This window comes from Ruditapes philippinarum, unplaced genomic scaffold, assembly GCF_026571515.1.
Source record: "Ruditapes philippinarum isolate M1 unplaced genomic scaffold, ASM2657151v2 ctg2203_1_1_1_1, whole genome shotgun sequence".
Taxonomy (NCBI): Eukaryota; Metazoa; Mollusca; class Bivalvia; order Venerida; family Veneridae; genus Ruditapes; species Ruditapes philippinarum.
Window position 1 is genome coordinate 167,715 of NW_026862420.1, and position 22,556 is coordinate 190,270.

General features: G+C 30.4%; 2 protein-coding genes across 2 annotated transcripts in view; one reads left to right on the forward strand and one right to left on the reverse strand.

Moving 5' to 3' along the window:
- Positions 1-2,671, reverse strand: part of LOC132719027 (uncharacterized) — a 29,445-nt gene extending 26,774 nt beyond the window's left edge. The window contains exons 1-2 of the mRNA XM_060702765.1: positions 2,549-2,671; positions 2,037-2,117 (exon numbers count right to left, since the gene is read on the reverse strand). Coding sequence (XP_060558748.1) covers positions 2,037-2,041 — 5 coding nt within the window. The 5' untranslated portion in view covers positions 2,042-2,117; positions 2,549-2,671. The remainder of the gene's footprint in view (positions 1-2,036; positions 2,118-2,548) is intronic.
- Positions 2,588-21,713, forward strand: LOC132719022 (aspartyl aminopeptidase-like). Its single transcript, XM_060702756.1, has 12 exons — positions 2,588-2,716; positions 6,461-6,536; positions 7,379-7,536; positions 9,987-10,111; positions 10,878-10,974; positions 12,514-12,621; positions 13,816-13,893; positions 14,433-14,513; positions 14,882-15,039; positions 15,254-15,395; positions 15,848-16,015; positions 17,485-21,713. The coding sequence occupies exons 1-12, from the start codon at positions 2,714-2,716 to the stop codon at positions 17,530-17,532; spliced, it is 1,242 nt and encodes a 413-aa protein (XP_060558739.1). The 5' UTR covers positions 2,588-2,713; the 3' UTR covers positions 17,533-21,713.
- Positions 21,714-22,556: the final 843 nt, after the last annotated feature.

Genomic DNA, 22,556 nt, shown 5'->3' on the forward strand with positions numbered 1-22,556 from the left:
CAATGTAAAATACACATTTGAAAAACAAAATTAATACACTTAAAAAAAACCTTTGAAAAAAAAAGTGACCACTGTCTCTATGTGACATACATGTATAGATGACATGGTGCTTTGTGGTCACAGAAAATCTGCATTAATTGCTTTGACTTTAATCACTGTCAAATTAGGATGAATAAGTGTAATGTCATTTTTACCACTTCAAATGATACACCACGTACACTTTGTAATGACTAAATAACTTCAAGTGGGAAGTACTGCAATATAAATTTTATTCACTGCACCCCCTCCCTTAACCTACAACCCCAACCCTTTCTTGTTATAACTTATAAAATTATTATTGTGTTGAAATGCACTTTGTACATCTGATGCAACCATTGTTATTTATCAAAAATAATGGGTTATTTCTAGGTCAAAACATTGCTTTAATTGTAAGTAAACAGCTGCAATGCCATGTCCTTATATTTTGTATTTCATTGATACAGAAATACAGTACTAGGGAAAAAAAACAACAATGTTATGTTATAAAAACACAATTATATTGAATGAAGTTACATATCTAGAAAAAAAAAACATAAAAAACTTTAACTGATGACACCAGAGAAAGTTTTATAAATCATTATGTTGTTGTTTTTCAAACATATAGAAATTTAAAAACCACATCAAAGCTTCAATATATATATCCTTGATGTTTAATGTCTTTTAAAATCACAATAAATTAATGAAAAACATTTCATTATAAATAGACACAAAGAGTGCCATATATGCCATATAATAAAGAACTTTTTTCACAGGTATGGAAAAGGGCCCTTAACTCAAAAATTGGAGTTTTTCAAAATTGATAATCAATAAACATTTTTGAATGTTACAGACATGGAAGAGATTAGCATCATAATGAACATGTATGTATATGTAAATACATATATCAATAACTGCTACAAGTTATTGTTAATATAAGTCATAAATTTTCTACTTCCTATTTATCAAAGAAATACAAACATTTATAGAAAAAACATACTCAACATTTTTAATTGTATTATATCGAAAAACATGTGCATCTGGTTTGGCTGTGAAGTGGCTTTATCTACTAGAATAACACATTACTGAAGTTTCATGAAAACAACACAAATTGCTTGAAGTACTTACAAGTTTATATATGGTAAGAGTACTTTGATATATAAGTATCATAGTATGTTGTTGTAAAATGGACAACTGTTTTTTAAAAGGATTTGAGAAAACACATGTGCATAATAATAAATTGAAATTGAATATAATTATGAGAAACTGAAACTAATAACACTAACTTATTTTATAATATCAGCTGATTAAATGTTCATTAAATCAATTTAAAATGATTTATGGACAATATATGTAGAACTGTACACTTAAATTAGTTATAAACTATTTGAAATGTTTAAAGAATAAAAGTTAAAATCACAATGATTCCCCAAAAAATAAAAAAAAAACAACTGACATTAATATTTGTGACTTTAAGTTTATGTCAATATTAAGGAATTAATTAAGGAATCTTATTCAAAAGAAACCTAGTCAACAATGTACAAAAATGTAATAATTGCATGAACACTACAAAAAGTAATCATTTATATACATTTATTAGCAACTTTAAACATGAACGTTAAAAACTACAAATAATTTTTCAAATTAAATAATATATAAAGAAAGATATATCAAATTACCGTGATTGAATTGCATCATTTTGTGTCAAAATTTGATGAGAAAACATACATGTAGGAAGAATTGAATAGTAAAATTGTCAATATTATTAACAAAATTAAAAAAAAATATGAATGTGGAAAATCTTTTGAGGTCTGACATTGCTGTTCTAAGTTATAAACATATATTGTACTGTTTTAGTTTTTGGAAGTACAGCAATCACTAAAACCAAAGGCAATCTCTTTTTCTTGTGTTGAAATTTCACATACTTGGATTGAAATTTCAAAAAGAAACAATTTTCTATTTTATTTTAATAAATTAGATTCAAAATATCAAATTCAAAAATTAATTTAAAATAAACTCACAACATTGTGTTGGTGGGAAATTATCTCTCCATCCCAAGATTTAGCTCCTTTGCCAGCCTCAATGCTTAATCTGTAAATCCACTGAAATTAAATATCTTATCTTCACAGCTCAGTACAACATGATAACATCACATTATCTGTACAATCTTTGAAGATTCAAACATTTGTGCCAAAATTATTCTTTGCAAAAATTCCGATTGTCAAATAATTGCAAATTAAAACAAAGTGTAGGAAATAAATAAGGTAAGCACTTAGGTACAGTAAAATTGATTTAATGAGTCAACTTAATTGGAACTGAGTCACTTTTTTCTAAAACATAATTATCATAATTCCATAACCAATTCCAGATGATATATTCAACCTAAAAAACCAAACGCTCCCAAACATAAATTGAGAGGTAGTGAACAACTTAAAAAACGTTGACGTATTTCCGATTCTTACATGAATAAAGTCACATAACAATTTGTATCAAGTAAATGTTTAACGAAACAAACTGTTTTGCAAAAAGATACCGTGGTTTAGATTATTTAGAACAGCTCATTATCAATGTCATCAACCAATGCACGAAATTATTCACTCTATCTATTCCATTCCAAGCGTCTGCCACACAAGCGAAACCGGACAACCGATATTCAAGAAAAAATCTTTGATACAAAGTCATAACTTTACTTAAGGAAATGGTAAACTGAACTTTATGTTTGAAAGAGTCATATAATTAATTAAACCTATTTGGAATTCATTGCATTCAATATACAACGCAGAAACATAAAAAATTGACCTTTTCGAAAACCTAGCTAAACACCGTTTTCCGGTACGTTACGGATTTAGCTCTGGGGAATTACACCAAATGAAGTACATAACACAGTTACATGATATTTCTATTTTTCTATCATTATTTTACCGTTTAAGGTGAAAAAAATTGATGTTTTTGAAAATTATCAATATTCCTTTAATATCTATTGCAAATTTTTCAAAAAATAAATTGTTTATAATGAAAATCAATAAAATTAAAACAGACGTAGTGGAATCTTCCATAATAAATAAGGTTATTTTCTGGGTAAACTTGCGTATTTACTTCATTTTTTGTATGGAATTATTCATACAATGATATTTATTTATTTTCTTATAAAGAAATAACTTTATTATTTTAATTTCATTTTAAAAAGGCCAAAAACATCGACTCCGCTATTACACTCCATCAGGTGAATTCCCCAGAGCTATGTACGGAAAGTACCGAAAAACGGCGTTTAGCTAGGTTTTCGAATTCGTGAATACTGTCATCATGGTTATATGGACGCTTTAATATAGACAGAAAAGGATAGTTCTTTACAAAATCATGAATTATTCTTTACTTGATCAGTTAATTAACCCATTACCAGATATATACGCCTTTCTACGCCTTTTTCACCCCCCCCCCTTTTTGCTTTCTCAAATGGTGAAAAAATGCCTTATTTAGGCCCCCAAACACTTTTTTTTGTTTGAGAATTGTTGTTTAAAAAAATGACCACTTTTTCGGCGCGGCCCCCCATCCAAAAGATACCTCAGGGGGTTGCCAGAAGGGGGATCTGCCCCCTTCTGTTTGGGGGGTTTGAAGGGGGGGCGGAGTCCCCCTCATCGCCAAGAAAATTTTGGATTTGTGGGAGGCTAAAAATGGCCCAGGTCGATCATAAGGTAAGATGTAACCAATGCTGAAAAGCCTTTGACTTAGTCCAATAGATTAGACGTTACAGGCTTGTTATAGTTTTATGTTGGTCAAGCCTGACGTCTAATAGTTATTGCTGATAAACGCGTAGCATTTTGAAAAATTAAAAAAATGTCTGTTGACTTGCCTTTCAAGCTTTATTCAAAAGCTTATATTCTGTTCTTTCAATTGCATGGTCTATCATTAACAAAAACTTTCAAACAATGTACTTATTAATTAAAAATAAAATATAAATATCAGTCTATTTTGCTCATCGGCCATACTGGTTAAGTAAGGCGTTTTACAGATTGATTCCAATTTTTTGAACGGAAAAATATATTCGAACACACTGACGGTGCATGGGAAATTATTTCGTTGAAAAAATATTCCGTTAGAAACTTCTGGACTCATTTAAACGCTTGCATTTGAATTAGCCAATCAGATTTCGCGCACTGTATGGCGGCCATTTGTATATCGGCTGTACAAGGAATTTAATTAAATGAGAGGATTTAATCATGACTTTTCGGATGTGACAGTTCAATAATTTTATTAAAAGGTATTCATTTTTTAGTTTTGTTCATAAATAGGTCAAAATTAATGTAAATACACGCTGTTTTAATTGTTTAAATTCATTAGATCTAAATCGATGTCTAATGTCAATTTTTTTGCTACACGATTTTGCAAAGATCTGTTAAGACCTAACGTAACATGGAAAATGAAAAATGTAAAATATCAGATTAATGAATGATAAATATGAAATAGGTTACGTATAGGTCTTATAATTAGGACTACCTTTGACTCTATCTCAATCCATTGAGAAGTGGCAGCACTTTGAAATCAATTTTGATGGAAAAAATCAACGCAAAATAGTGATTTTTGGCAATTTTGAGATGTCCCCTAGTTGCCATGGTAACAGAAAATTTCAGACTGAGCATGTTGTTACAAAGGCAATGGTCCAGTCAACATTTGTGCCAAGTTTGATTAGTATTTAAGCAGTTTTTATAGTTTTATAGCAAGTTGAACTAAATGTAACGGGAGACTTTTCAATGAAAACAGCCATTTTTCACAAAATGCTCATGGGGTAATGGGTTAAGAGTCATTTGAAAGACCCTGATTAGTTTGTACAACACAAAGCCTCAAAGTGAGCTCTTTGACAGGATTTTTTATAATTTGATTATTAAACATGTTAAATCAATATTTGTTGATATGACATAAGGCAAAGCCTATAGATGAATGGGGAAGTCATTTAAAATAATCATTCATTTTTAATTTACATTTTCCATTTTAAAAAGTGCCATTTGGTAATATATACACTGATTCCGATTATTCTGGTTCCCTGTCCTATTATAGTTCCTATAGAAATGAGCAGGGGACCAGTCTTCGCATCCGTTTTCAATCAGAATTACTGGACTTTTGTCGTAAACTTTTAATTTGAAAAGTTTTGATTGGTCTATTATCGGAATACCCCGCCTTTTAAATTATCATTGCGCCCAACAAGAAATGATAACGAAAATTTATTTGATAGGTATAGAATTCTATATATATATATATATATATATATATTTTTTTTTTTCCCTCCTGATAGGTATAGAATTCTATATATTTTTCTCTTTTTTCTTTTTGTTTCCTTTTCAAATATAAATGTGTTGTCTATAGCCGGGCAAGCCTTTGCGGCCCTAGGCTTTGACTTCCCCGTATAAACCAATTGGCAGGCACATTACTAGAGACTACAGTACAGTACAGTATACCCTTAGAACTGCACACTTTCATCCAAACAATCACAGACAAAGTCACCCAAATTCACTCAACACTACTACAGTAACTACACCCTAATTTTTACTTATGAAATAAGGCCATTTTATGTTTTAAATGATATCTAAATTGAATCTATCCGTCGTAGAACATAAATTTGCTTAAAATCACATTTTGGGAGTAATAATGTTATCATGAAACAGGAACCTACCAAAAGTTGATATTGACTATTGTCTTTTCCTATTTATTCAAGATTTTATATTTTATGAATAAGTTGAGTATATGTAATTATTTTGACTGCAATTTATCAAAAATAGTTGTATACAATACGTGAATCAGTCATAATTTTACATACTTTGCAATTTATTCATCAGACTATCATGAACGCTCTAAGATTCCCATTTCAGGAAAAGTACTTTCGTGAAATTTTGCATTTTGATTAATGGTAATCGATAATGGATTCTGTATGTACTTTTGAATGGGAACGGTAATGGGACATGCTTCAATAAATAAAATTTGTCCCGAAACTTAAATAGGATGGGTGGACTTAATACTCTGTCATTTTTTTTAAAGGGCTTTCAATGTTCGTTTAATTATTTTTGGATTATTCTGGCCACTTTGTAAAAAAAAAAGTGTTTTTCCCCGTAATATTTTGTGTCCCCTTTATACAGTAGCTGCAACATGCTACAAAGTTCCAAAGTTTTGGAAAACTGATTGATTTTAAAGGAAATTTTTATTGGGAAGAGACCTTTTATAAAAGGGGAAAATCACTGTGTCCAACAATCCTTAGATTACTTTTGTGACATGTTAACCACATGGCCATGCTGCCACTCTTTGTTATACATGTTTTACATTTCAGACATAGATCTTTAAGGTGTAGGAAGTAATGTAAGTCTTTTTTCTTGTGAAATATGTTTCTTTATATGTCAAATTGTATCAGTGTATGCTGCAGTTTCAAAATTACATGTTTATTTGAACTTTATAATTTCAGAGTAGCAAAGAGGTAATACTGTCATCTGCTAGGCAGTTCCTGAACTATGTGAATAAGTCACCCTCTCCTTATCATGGTAATTTTGATTTTCATACCTTGAGGATAGTTATACTGTAGAATGTTTTCTATGGAACATACACATTTAGTTGCCTTTTTGGTCCTTCCTTCTATCATACTTGCTATATCTCATAGCTGCTTCATTTATAGATTTATATATTTATATTATTTGATGTGTTGGTACTTTCAATGGACAATAAGGTCGATAAGGTCAAGGCAAAGGTCACTGAGGTTTAAAAGACTGTCCTACTTTTCCCCATCATAGTTAGGCCAGGTTTAAGATTTGTCAGTGTGATGCCAGGAATCATTTATCTGAGTTGGTTACTTATATTCTTTCTTCATGTAAAAAATGGAGGGTCCGATTTCTTTTGGTTTTAACATGAAATGGTTAAGTAAATTTGAAAGGGAAATTAATTACATGACTGCAATACAATGTACATGTATTAAATATGAAGATCAAAATGGAAGAATAAACATTGGGAAAGAGGCCTTTTTCAGGCTGCCATTATTGAAGGAATTTAAGTTCAGTGGTTACAGTTAATCAATGTGTTATAAGTTACTGTAATGGAACTATGGGATCCTAAAATATCAGCTATTTGTGTTATTTCCCATAAATAAATAATAATGGCTTTACTTTGTCATAAGAGTTACACTATAATACACATACACATAGTTAAAACATTATTTAAAAAAAATGCCAAACTAAATGTATTCTAATATGAACATTTTGAGAAAAATAATGCCTACTTAGCCTAAATTAGTTTATAATGAAGAATAAGAATTTATAATAATGCTATCCTTTCTATAACAAGTTTATAATGAAGAATTAGGATTTATAATAATGCTATTCTTCAATTACAGCTGTTGATGAAGTGAAGAAAAGACTTGTTGCTGCAGGATTCAATGAATTAAAAGAAGCTGACCACTGGCAAGTTCAACCAAAGCATAAGGTACCATATGGGGAAGATGATCAATTTTCCTTAGGAACACATTTGCGACTCTGTAAAACTGAATTGGGGGTGGGAAAAATTTTTTTTTGGGGAAAATTTTTTATTTCAAAAATAAGGGGAAAACTGCTTTTTTTTGGGGCCCCGTGTTTTTAAAACAAGAAAAAAGGGGAATTATTTTTACTGTGTTTTTTTTGTTGGTTTGTGATAAAAAGGTTTTATGTGATTAAAAAATTTTGTTTTTAAATTTCAATTTAAATTGAAAAATTTTTTGTAAGGCTCAGGTCCAGAATTTTTTAAGATTTTTCATTCAAAATTTTTTTAAAAATAAAAATAAAAATTTTTAGAAAAGGTTTTAATTTAAAAATTGCATAAACCCCAAAAACAAGGGGGGGGGGGGGGTCTGTTTTTTAGGGTTTAAATTTAAAATTTTTTTTCTTTTTTTTGTTTTTTTGTAAAAAAATCAGTCAACAATATTTTTTGCTTTTGGGGGTTTAAAAAAGGGTGGGTATTGTTTTTCCCTTTCGAGTAGTAAAAAAAAAATTTTTATTGACCCGTATTTTAAAATTTTTTTTAAGTTGGACCTTAATTATTTTTTGGGGGTTTTGCAATTTTGGTTTTTTCTTTTTTTTTTTTCCCCCAAAATTTTTTTTTTTTTTTTTTTTTTTTTTCAGATTTGGGATTTAGGGAAAAAACTTTTTAATTTTTTTGGAGGGAATTTCCAGTGAAAATAAAAATTTTTTTTGGGTTTCCCAAACCCTTAATTTAAAATTTTAAAATTTAACCCAAAAATTTAAAGGTTCTTCTTTTTTGTTGGGTTTTCCCCTTTTTACCACTTTGTTGTTAAATTAAACCCCAGAAAAAAGTCCCAAAAAATTTTAATTTTCTTTAAAAAAAAACCCTTTTAAAAATTATGGGGGGTTTTTAATTTAAAAAAGGGAAAAAACCTTTAAAGGTTTTTTTCCTTTTTAAAATTTTTTTGGGCATTACAAATTTTTGGAATTAACCCCCCCAAACAGTTTTATTAAAAAATAACCAAAATTTTCCCCAAAGTTTTAAAAAGGGGGGGGGGAGGTTTTATTGGAATGGCTCTTTTTTGATAAGACTTCCCCCTGGGCCCTTTTTTTTTAAAGGGAAAAGGGCCCATTTTTTTTAATTGGGTTTTTTTTTAAAATTTTTTCAGGTTTTTTTAAATCTATTTTAAAAAAACGGAATTTTTTGGCCCCAAATTTTTTTTTAAAAAGTAAAAAATATTTCCTTATCACTTTTAAATTTATAAATAAAAAATTAAAATAATTTTAAAAGTTTTTTAAAAAAAAAAAAAATTTTAAAAAAATATATATTTTTGTTGTGTAATCATTTTCTTTATCTTATTCCTAATGTCACTTGTTATTGAAGGAGTAAAAGAGAGTAGGCATGCTACTGTTTCAAATAATTCAGATAAATTTTCAAGTAATATATACATAGTTAATACACAATAATTGATCAATTTTATCCTGTTAACAAGATAAAAAAATAAACTATTTGTGGATAATTTTATCCTGTTCATTGGCAAATAACAGGATAGAACATAGGTAAGTTGTTTATAATTTTATCCTGTATTTTAAGCAGATAACAAGATAAAACAATGACTGGTTGTTGATAATTTTATCTTGCTTTTAGACAGATAACAAGATAAAACATAGACTTTTACAATTTTGATAATTTTATCCTGTGCATAAGACAATAAGAAAGAGCATAAATTTATACATGTTGATAATTTTAACCTGTATTTATGGCATATAACAAGAAAGAACATAGACTGGTTGTTGATAATTTTATCCTGTATTTTAGGTAGATAACAAGGTAGAACATAGATTGGTTGTTGATAATTTTATCCTGTATTTTAGGTAGATAACAAGAAAGAACATAGACTGGTTGTTGATAATTTTATCCTGTATTTTAGGTAGATAACAAGATAGAACATAGACTGGTTGTTGATAATTTTATCCTGTATTTTAGGTAGATAACAAGATAGAACATTGACTGGTTGTTGATAAAGACTGGTTGGTGATAATTTTATCCTGTATTTTAGGCTGACAACAAGAAAGAACATAGACTGGTTGTTGATAGTTTTATCCTGTATTTTAGGTAGATAACAAGATAGAACATTGACTGGTTATTGTTAATTTTATCCTGTATTTTAGGTAGATAACAAGATAAAACATAGACTGGCTGTTGATAATTTAATCCTGTATTTTAGGTAGATAACAAGATAAAACATTGACTGGTTGTTGTTAATTTTATCCTGTATTTTAGGTAGATAACAAGATAGAACATAGACTGGTTGTTGATAATTTTATCCTGTATTTTAGGTAGATAACAAGAAAGAACATAGACTGGTTGTTGATAATTTTATCCTGTATTTTAGGTAGATAACAAAATAGAACATTGACGGGTTATTGATGATTTTATTCTGTATTTTAGGTAGATAACAAGATAGAAAATAGACTGGTTGTTGATAATTTTATCCTGTATTTTAGGTAGATAACAAGATAGAACATAGACTGGTTCATGTGGAGAGACCAATCTTGAGAATTCCTCATATAGCCATACATCTACAGCGTGATCATAATGAGAAATTCTCACCTAACAAGGAAACAAATGTGTATGTTTATTTCATACATCATGTTTTGAAATGAATGCATGAAACATTTATGTTGATGTTACTTTTATAGAAATGCTTTTTAGTCGTCACAACTTTGTACAGCTGTCTCAATCCATGGCAAGGTGTCATAGAAAACTTGGGCACTTTTTATTTTATCAGGCAAAAACTTATGAAAGAAATATTAACAGTCTTTTACAAATATTTCACGCCTCTTTTCACATAGTTACTGTATATATAAGCTCCAACATAATAATGTCCTTAACTTTGCCAACATATAGTGACAATTGATATACATGTATAATGAATTAGGCAGGAAGCTCATTAGTATTCATAATTTTATAACATTTATATATAAGCTAAATGCTGATTGGTCAATGTTTGCATGAGCAAAGAGAAGTGGTTGTAAACATTGGAGCAGTTGTCTCACGACTATGGTTTTGATTTGAAAAAATAAATACATTGGACTGTTCACCCTTGTTTACAACAGAAATCTTGATGGAGTCAGATTCTTTCATTCAAGTCCAACAAATGACATATATGTTTTGAAGGATTCAGATACTCCTTTCTAATTATGATATGTACCACACACTCTTTTCTATTCTGTATTGCTGTGAACAGTAAAAAATTACAACTATAAAATAAAAAGTTCCTGGCCAGATATTAAGATAAATGATTTTTACACTTTTCTTTTGAAACAATATTTCATTTCTGATTGTCTGAAGTACTGGAGTATATATTTACTTTAATAAACAACATTGATGTTTAGGTGTCCTGTGTTGGCAACAGAAGTACAATCAAAGTTATGCAACAATGGTCCAAATTCCCCAGACAGTGAAGGTACAGAGAATGCTCAACAATCACAGGTTAATCATTGTTCAGATGTACATATAGTTTAGTTTATACAGAATATAACTTAGTATGATTTGTGAAAGAAGTTATAAGCTTATAGGCGCACTTTTGAATCTGTTCCTGGATTCAACCAGTACTGAGAAAGAAGTGTATTGTTTCTTGCTCAAGCAAACAACAGCTGTAGTTTAGCTCTGGAGTTGGTTTATACAGAATTTATTTTAGTTCGATTGTGTAGGAAGCTATAAGCTTATAGACACACTTTCGAATCCGTTCCTGGAACCAACCGGTACTGAGCAATGAGTGTAAAGTTTCTTGCTCAAGGAAACAACAACTTGCCCCTGACGGGGTTTGAACACATGCGGCTAGCGATCAATAGATTACTAGTCCGTAGCGTTAACCACTCGGCCATGCCGCCACTAACTAGCTCTGGAGTTCTAGCAGCAACTGATTTTACCTCTGCAATCAGTGCACATTCATGGTGTCTGATCACAGTCTGTACTGTTCACTATTCTGTCAGTACTTATTTAAAAATAATTCCGAGAAATGATGAATGGTTTTGTTCAGATTGAAACATGGACAAGTTCATTTAAAACATTAAGCGTGGTAAGAGATAAACAGTTAAAGTAATAATGGTAGTGGAATAATGTTGTATAAATTTGAGAATATTTCATGCTCTCTGGAAATAACTATTTTTAGAATGTGGTATGATATCATCAGTATAGAGTTGTTGTATAACATCATTTTTATACGCCCGTTTGAAAAACAGGTCGTATTATAGTTTCTCCCCTGGAGGGCAGCTGGGCGAGCAGCTTTTGTCAGGAGCATATCTCCTACACCCATGGAGGAATTTTAATGAAACTTCATAAAAATGTTCACCACTATGAGAAGCTGTGTCACTTTCAATATAACTTGGCATAAATGTTCACTTTTGGGAGGTGGAGTGTCGCGTGCAAAATTTAGGTCCCTGCGGTCAAGGTCACACATAGGGGTCAAAATTCAGAGGAGCTAAAGTTCACATGAGCTAAAAATAGAAAAACCTTGTTAACACTCTAGTGGTCACATTTTTGACTCAATTGTCATCAAAATTGGTCAGGATGCTTGTCAAGGTAATTGCTCGATGAGTTCGAACATGGGTCATCTGGAATGAAAAACTAGGTCACAGGAGCTAAAAATAGAAAAATCTTCTTAACACTAGTGGCTTCTGTTTTGATCCAAATATCCTGGAAAAATTGGTTTGAAAGTTTCTTTTAATGATTTCTAGGTCAATTTCAAATATGGGCACCTGTGGTCAAAAACTAGGTCACACCGCCCAAATATGGAAAATCCTTGTTAACACTCTACTGGTTACATTTTTTACTCACCTGTCATGAAACTTGGTCAGAATGCTTGTCTAGGTAATTGCTCGGATGAGTTTGATGGCTCAGGTGAGTGATCTAGGGCCATCTTGGCCCTCTTGTTATAATTAAACATTTTTTTCATCTATTTCTAAGCATGTGAAACAATTCAGTATTTTTAAGTGCTAACGTATCTACATATGTGTACTATATTTGCAGAAAGACAAGCACCATTCCCTGCTGGTACAGTTGTTATGTGAGGAACTGAAGGTAGAAGCTGATCAGCTGATGGACTTTGACCTTCACCTTGCTGATACCCAACCAGCTGTCAGTATACAATTTTGTTTTATTTGTTTTCATTTTTGTTAGCTCCACTATTTAAAGAAGAGGGAGATCTATTTCACTCATATCACCCAGGCATTGGTGTCATTGAAGTTTTTGCTGGCAATTTGTATCTCAGAAACTACTGACAGAATTAGACTGAAACTTCACACACATATTTGAGAGCATAGAAGGCGGTCCTTGTCCAAAACCCTTAATTGTAATGTGGTTTATGACAAATTTATGACCCTTGTGACAAAATTATGGCCCTTTTACAATATCAAAGCTCTTGTTTTATTGTCAAGCTCTCAGAAAAGTTGAGCACGGTGACCTACCAACAGCTACTAGTTATGTTTAGCAGAATAAGAAGTTACTTTAACTTCTAATATACCTGCCTCACTGTAAATATATACTATGGTAGGACTGTCATGATGTAATTGGATAGAATTTTAAGGACACACTTATATACTTGCAACATATAGTGACCTCTTATGTATAATTATTAGGTCCTGTCTGAGTCTTAATACTAGTGTCATATCATCCTGAATGAAGCAGACAAAATGTGATTCAGGCTCTTTTTATGAGAAAACACTGATTTCATGAATGAAGCACGAAGGTTACCTCTTTAGAAAGTTTCTAAACCACAATTTATCTGCTCTCTTTCAGAATTATATGACACTAGTAGTTTGGCAAATGTCTCTGGTATACATGAAATTGGAAATGAAGTGAAGTTTTATATGCATTATTGTATTAACATATATCAGAAGCACAAAAGTCTTCTTCTATATGGAAGCTTTGTCATCATTTTCATAAATAATCTTGAAAATTATATGTTTTTTGGGAAAATTTATAATTCTGGTTACAATATAATGTAATTTCACCTGAATTGGCTAATTCATCTCTTAAAGTTTGATTAAATATAACTATAAAACTAAATTGATCTGTTAACTTATGATGTTGCTCATTTCAGCCATAGATGTGTACAATGGTTTGTACCTTTCACAAAATGTTGATTGTTTACTCATGTACATTATTTGGATCTAATTTTCAATTTTCTAGAGAATTGTCATAAGTCTGGAAGCATGCTGTGTTAAGCTACATTTGGTGATAGGTTAACTTACATTATTAATATTATTATTGTGATGAACATTCAGAGAGGGAATGCTAGAAGTTAAATGAGTGATATGATATATTTTTCAGGTTATTGGAGGTGTACTAGAAGAATTTATCTTCTCACCAAGATTGGACAATCTGCTAAATGCCTATACTGCTATGGTGGTAAGATTTTTTAGTCAATCTTCAGCAATGTAAGGATTCTTTGGATAACTACCACTCTATTGTCTAATAATAGGCCAGAGCTGGTAAAAACATCCATCTTCACCCCCCCCCCTCCCCATGGAGTTGTTGGAGATAGCATGAGCAAGAGAGAAAGAGCTAAGTTCTAACTTTCTATCTTTCCCATCTCTGCACTGGCTTTTTGATGGTTTTGTTTTGATGTTAAAGTAGCCAGGGATATGTCCTGCTGACAGTGTTCCGGCATTTATTGTAACTTGGGATTTCACTATCTGACTTTCCCTTCAGGTTTGAAAATCCAAAAGTCAGAAATAATCTATAATGCAAGGTATTGCCTCGTAGTTTTAGGGTCATTGGTAACAATTGACTGGTGCATGATGGAGTGGTCTTACTTTAAATTTCAGGCTTTTTATTGTTGGCAGACTTTTAATAGTCATCTTATCCCCAGAATTGATTATAGACAGTTATAATTATGATAATATCATCGAAAGTTAAATTTGATGATGTTTAATTTCTAATTTCAGGGTCTAATATCATCGTGTTCTACCTCGTCACTAGATAATGACACCAATATTAGAATGATCAGTCTCTTTGATAATGAGGAGGTACAGTATACATATATATATTGCTTTTATTATAATTTATATTGCAAAACTATAACATAGTCATGATAGATATTCATCTTGCATGGGTTATCTTCATTGTGCTTTTTCCTGTATAGATTGAGATTTGCTTGCCCTTTTTTTTGTACATAGCACACCCAGGTTTTTACTCACTACTTAACTTAAATTTTACTAAGTAACTGCATTAAAAAGTTATTTGTACAATGATTAATATGTCATCAAAAACATGAAGTCAGGATGGATAATTTGCATCACAAAATGTTGGTTTCGTAACATTAATAAGTGTATGATATAGTAATTTTGAAGAAAGAAAGAAAGAAAGAAAAACAAGTGAGATTTCAATATTGTAGGTAGGATCAAGTAGTGCTCAGGGTGCTGGTTCCAGTTTCCAGGAATATGTTCTTCGTAGACTAAGCAGTGGTGGGAACCAGACAGCATTTGAGGAAGCCATTCCAAAATCTTACATGATAAGTGCTGACCAGGCTCATGCCATACATCCGAACTACAGGTAGAATTATAATTTATAATAGGATAATAATTGGTTCATTAATTGAGTGGTGATAGATGTTGTTGGGTTTGTTTTGTCACAATAAGATATAACTCTGCTACATAATAAATGTTAAACATACCAGCATTTAGATCATTATATCCAAAAGTCATGTATTCAAGTAACATTGTATTGGGTCCTATTAAGCATGTTAAATTTTGTTTTATTTTGACAGTGATAAACATGAGAGCAACCATCAACCAGGGTTTCACAAGGGTATAGTTGTCAAGATAAACGGTAACCAACGTTACGCCTCCACAGGTATCACTAATACTATACTGCGAGAAGTAGGAAGAATGGCTGATATACCTCTACAAGTAAATCATTTCTAAATGCATCTAGGTTGAAGAAAAAATAATTTTTGATTGTGTAGAAAGCTATAGCTTAAAGACACACTTTTGGATCACTAACAACGAGTTTAAACAAAGTCTTGCTCATTATAAAGTTTCGACACATGTGACTAGTGTATCTTAGATTTCAAGTCCAAAGCATTAAACATTTGGCAGTGCTGCCCCTCTGGGAGTTTGAACACACATGACTAGCTAATCTTACATTACTAGTCTAAAGTGTTAACTTGACCATGCTGCCACTTATTATTGATTATACAATGAATTTCAATTAAGTGTTAATAATGAATTTATGAAACCCATTGACTTTACTTTGAATTACAAGAATTTTATTTTGCAAACTTAGCATTGTAAAGGTTTAATGAAAAAAATGTATTGCTATTGTTTTGATTTTGATTGATGAATACAATTGAATATTTCAGGATTTTGTTGTAAGGAATGATTCTCCATGTGGCTCAACCATTGGTCCAATAATGTCAGCAAAACTTGGTATGGCTACAGTGGATATCGGAGCCCCACAGCTCAGTATGCACTCTATAAGAGAGATGTGCTGCACCTCTAGTGTATGGCAGGCTCAAACTCTGTACCAGGTAGGGATATTATGACACTAAATGTTTGGTATTACATGTAGTTACTCAATTTAGGATTGTAATGTTTCTCATAAAGCTATAATTAGTCCCCTACCGGTTTAACCGGAGGGGACTTTAGGTTTACCCTCCGTCCGTCTGTCTGTCAGTCCGTCAGTCCGTCCGTCCACAAAACTGGATCCCGCGATAACGCAAAAAGTACTGAAAATATTTTTATGAAACTTGATATATGGATAGATGGCAGTATGGAGATTATGCACGTCTTTTTCTTTTCTTCCTATGTTGAAAATTCTGGTTGCTATGGCAACAAATAGTCTGAAAATATGGCAAATTTAACACATAAACTGGATCCAGTGATAACTCAAAAAGTACTAAAAATATTTTTATGAAACTTGAAATATGGGTAGATGGCAGTCTGGAGATTATGCACAGCTTTTTCTTTTCTTCCTATGTTAAAAATTCTGGTTGCTATGGCAACAAATAGCCTGAATTTCAAGATTTCTGATTTAAATTTTTCAGCTTTTTCACTATAAGTTCTTTATTTCTTAAGGTATTTACTTCAAACTTTAAATATAAGTTTCTGGTCATCAACCACATCATATGTGACAAGGTGTACAACTCTAGCACAAAAATTATCAGTATTACCTCCCTTGAACTTAGAATTTTTATGAAAAAAAATGTTGTCTTTTTTAAATAACTTCTTTATTTCCTAATGTATCTACTTCAAACTTCATATATATGTTTCTTATTATCACTCAACATTTTTGAGGAGATTAAATACTCTAGCAAGACTATTTCCAGGATTATGTCCCCCTTGAACTTAGATTTTTTTCGAGAAATTGGTATTTTTCACTCCAACTTCTTTATTCCTTATAGGATTTACTTTAAAATCCCACATTGTAATAATATGACAAGGTTGTATAAACATTATTTCCTTACTAGGCAGGGAAACTTAACACATTACTGTGATATAGACAAACTTAGAACTCAAAAGATTTATGTTCATTCATGTCATTCATTCACTGGTAAAATTGAATGGCCAATGGCCCATCAGAATGTTGCTTGGGTTCTAACCGGTAGGGGACTTATGGATTGCTTGCAATACTATGATAATTGCTTGTTATTGATGGTCTTGATGTGTATAGACAATATTCACTTGTCTGTACAGGCTGTAGGACAACCTTGGCAATATGGACAATTGATTTATATGGACAACTAATTTGTAATGAGAAAAAGGTTCCTTACAGAAGGTCTATGGCTCTACCTAAGTGCCTGCTTGTCCAGAAATAATGCACAAAGGGACACCAGAGTTCCTCCTCCACCAGTAAAGTTGGAAAGTTGCCAAACTGCAGTGTGAGAGCCATGGTATGATCTTTTTAGAAAGGTGGTCTCTTAAGACATGATCTTATGGTTAAGTTGATTTTGTATATATATGGTTAATAGCAATTTATAAGTATCTGTTTCCTTTTCAGACTTTCTTTGAGCGTTATCCTGAAGTTTACAACTCCCTAAACTTCTAATCAACATTGAGATGTCAGACAGACTTTGAGATGTCTAGGTGACCTCTAGACATGTATACAAATGCAAGACGTCTCACACTGCTGTGATTACAGTCATATTTATTAACATCAATTAAGATACATTCAGTTTTGTTCAGCTTTTGAAATTCACCTGGACATTGTTGTAAAAGAACTTGTTGTCAATATATAATGTTTTTTGGGTTGTATTTCTACTTCTTCTTCAGTTTTTGCAATCATTTGGATAGTATTAACTTTAAATTTTACCTCAGACTTTATTATTATCTGATCAAAGGGTTCAAGTCAATTGTTAAGTAATTTGGATTGGGTTTTTTTGGGTTTTTTTTTTTTTTTTTTTGTTTTGTTGTTGTTTTTTTTTTCTTACTTGGATATGTTAGCTCAAAATAGTTAATATTTCAGCTTTTGTGATAATTTGTCATTAAAATTTTACTAATATGGAGGGCTCTTGATGTGATTGGGATGAACTGCACTGTGGAGATTATATTACAATGAACTTCTTTAATATTATAGTCAGAGTTTTACTATCAATTTCTGATAATTCTTGATTTAAATTTCAATTTATTATATAATTTGAAGATGATTTTTGTGACTTATCATTATTCAGAGCTGTCATTGACTACGTCGAAGGCATAATAATAATATGAAAATACACAGAGGCATAGATTGGTTGAAATTTATGTGTCTGCTAAATTCTGATAGCATTTCTTTCTTTGTTATTTACTTAATCAGTCCATTAATGTGGAAATCATGTGACATTCAACAATTAGCTATTTTTTAAGCATCTGTGATCATCTGTGAATTAGTTTTGCGACCAGTTTTAAATGATTATTATATTTTGTGTTCTAAGAACAATTTGAGCTAGAACATATATTTTCTTTACTGGTTTCAGTTTTTGTTTTGTTTCAATTGAAGACTTTTACCATTAAAAAAATGATTATTGATTAAAGTATTGTTCTATTATGTCATTGGTAATTATTAAGAATATTATTGATGGCTATATAACAAGTAATGGTTAAAGATTTTTTCTGATGTGTATTTATTTTAATTGTTAAAAGAATGCTTAATGGGTTAAATAATTCTTCCTTTTCATTTTTTTAATCCATACAGAATATTGATCATTTATAAAATGATTAAGGGTTAAAATTTTGATCTCTATTTTCTCTTTATAAATCATTAACATAATTTCTTATCATTAAACTATTGATATAATTTGTCTGGATCATTATTGAGCATTTTAATCTTTAAGTGTACATTTGTAACCAGGTTTTTCTAATTTGTGTTTCAAAATTCAGGGACCTTTTTATACAATTTTGATAATTTTTTGCTTATAAATGATGCAACATTTTTATCTATTTGGGACCCATTTATTTCAATTAATTACAGACATTGATTTGGATAATATATAAATGTATTTGTGCATAATTTATATTTGATTAATTTCAATAGGTGTAATGTTTTTCTTGGATTTATTATGTGTCCTGTCTTTGATAAGTAATTAAAAATGAGAATGTACATTTTCAAAATGTAACTTAAAACCTTTAATTGACATTATGATCATTTTTTTTTCACTGTCAAGCTGAGATTAATTAGTTGTATATATGTCAAAAGATTGACTACATAAATGGCAATTGAGCAATAACTGATAATTACAAATGAGCCCCGTCATGACAAAACCAACATAGTGCGTTTGCAACCGGCATGGATCCAGACCAGCCTGCGCATCCGCGCAGTCTGATCAGGATCCATGCTGTTCGCTAACAAACCCTATTACAAGTAGAGAAACTGATAGCGAACAGCATGGATCCTGATCAGACTGCGCTGATGCGCAGGCTGGTCTGGATCCATGCTGGTCGCAAACCCATTATGTTGGTTTTGTCATGACGGGGCTCAAATGTTTAGGATAAAATGTAGAAACTGCCTTAAATATAAAAAGACTACCCCACTCTTTTTTATAAATTGAACATTACCTAATAATTTCTGAAGGATTTTTATCGATATTTGTGTGGGTCACAGGGTTTACTGATTACTCAAATAACGTTTTTTTGTTGTATAAAATTGAAAACAAATATGACAGAATGTAAAGTTATTTTAATTTTACCTGAACATTCACCATTTACTCTAGGATAGGCTTAATTTCATTAAGTGTCAATGTAAATTAATTTCAGCCAATTTAAAATTATTATTTCAAAGCTAAAGTCATTATTTTTTCAGCTTTTGGCAGAACTTCAAAAAGAAATTATAAAACTTGACTCACAGCTTTTTATGATTGACAGCTTAAATGGTTTAACAGGCTTTACAAAAATTGACTCGTAAATCTATATAAACACAGATTTTGTGGTCGGGTCATTTATAACCTGTCATAATTTATTTGCTAATATGCTTTAATTATTACAAATACAATTCTATGTTGTCTAGGCCACTATGTCAATATTGATATTTGAACGGGTGTCCATGTACTTTCATATCAACTATGGGTGCATTACTCTGTTAACTATGTATGTTATTTTGAATAGCATTTCTAAATGCTTGGTCAATTAGAATATCAATAACAAGTTCATTTAAAGATTATTATATATTAATACAATTGCATGTAATTAAGTTCCTTTTTTTTTTTTGATAAATTATGACTGATAAATTTTTATTTTTGAATATTTAATTACAGAGCATATAACAAACCTGTTATTATAAGTTTCTGGTTTAATATATAAGCACAAAATGTAGAGAAAAATGAAATATGCAATGTACATGTATATGCATTTTGATCATGGTGAAATCATGACCACGTTTAAAGGTGGCCAAGTGAGACATTAGATCCTTCGAATTCATATTGCTTAGATAAATTAAAGGTCAAGGACATATATTCTGAAAGTTATGGCAGGATATTTAGTTAATAAAAAATGTATTTTTCTGTTCATTTTGATGTCAAGATCCAAAAATAACAAATTTTAGTACAAACAGATTTTCATTAATTCATTGAGTTGACTTTAAAATTAAAATTAAAAAAAAAAATTGCCAAATTAATTTTATATATCTTAATCTATTTCAGTATATGTTCTGCAGAGTTAGAGTTACATATGTACACTGTTAGATATGTACACTGTTAGATATGTACACTGTTAGATATGTACACTGTTAGATATGTACACTGTTGGTTCTGAGGATAATTAGGATAAAAAAGTTCAAAGACCTGTGAATTTTATAGTTTATTTATTTATAAATTAATACAGGTACAAGTAAATACACAATAAAGTATAAGGCTTCACTAAAATAAATATGCAATTTTTAAATGTAAAACTTATAAAATGAGTAGTAAAAACATTAGATAAAGAAAATAAACATTTATCACATTAGTATGAAAATATCAATCTCATTGTAGTATATTATGAAGGCACTCCGCTCTAGGCTTAAATATTTATGTATAAATAATCTAACATCCAGGCTGGTGTAAAAACATAGAAGTTTAGATACATGCACCATTAAATAGAATTACTGCACAATTGTTAGATATATATAATACTTTTAGGCAGGACTTTGTCATTGTTTGTGGCCAGATAGCTGAAAATTTTGGTAAAAATATTTTCTAGTAAGTGGTACAGTATTTTTTTACATGTATATACATGTATGTTGACTGCATGATATAAAGTTATAATTTGGTAACTGATTTATGCTTAACACATTGAATACTAAAAAAAAAATTTTTCATTTTTAAGTTCACAGGTGAAAAACAAAATCTTTCTACTGATATACAGTGAGTGATATAAGTTATATTTCAGTGATGTCAGTTTTTTCAATAGTGTAAAATATGCTTTATTGTAAATGTAAAAGTGCTACACAAATATTGTTATTATTTCTTTTTTCTTTCTTTCAATTAGGATAGTGTGTATATTTTAATATGCAACTTTATATTGTATAGAACAGAATAGAACAAAATATTTATTTTTAGTCTTGAGCTCTTCCCAACCCTTTATAAATATAAATCATGTAAATTCAAGTCAGATTATTTACAAAATCTACAGCAAAAATTAATGACAGACAACCTTATATGACCTTTGACCATTCATAAAATATATATCTTGTTTCCAATACATTACAAAAATGTAGGTACTTTTGATTGTTGATACAATAACATATGTTTAACAGATATGAATTTAATTATTGAGCATATAGACTATTTTGTTGAGATTACATAACCCACTAGATAAAACCATTAAAATACATAGCTTTACATGTATATCTAAGCAGTAAAAACAAGTGAAATTTTGAACAAAATGCAATGTATATATTTTTTTTATACAGAGTGCAATATATAAATTTATTTATACTTCTGGCTACTTGGTTGATTAACAAGGGTAAAGGGAAAAAAGTAGCATATGTATTGTACATTGTAATTCTGAACTTAAATCATTTTTGAAGTAAAATTGATTATCCACCAAAAAAAGAAGATAAAACCATATTCAAATTATACTGTAATTATGCAACTATGATTATTTTTTGTCAGTAGAGATATTTGTAATTTGAAATCAGAAAATAAAAATATAATGCTTACAGCCCATTTTGTTATTCTTCATAACCTTATTTGTTTAAAGTTAGAAACATTGCACATGCTTTACTAAAAACTTTCTACCTATTCATTTTGTTATGGCTCAGAAAATATGGGTATAAATTCTATGATTGGATCAAAATGCCAGTTATAATGTGAATGGTGGGTAAGATGTTCAGCATGGGTTGAAATGATTTTTGATGTAAGAGCTTCTGTTTTAAATCCATTTTAGCTTATACCTAAGGAATAAGTATGTCCTTAATTTAGTCAAATAGTATCTTGTCATTACGTTAAAGCACTTCTTACTCAATTTTACTGTTTCTTTACTCCCATTTTTTCGCTTTTCATGCATTTTCTTCTGCTACTATTTTCTTCCTTTTGAGACGTAGCTTTTCCGTCTGGTTTCCTTCTAGAACCTTTGTCTGCTTCGATTATGCTTGAAAATGTTGAAATTTGTCTGTCGTCT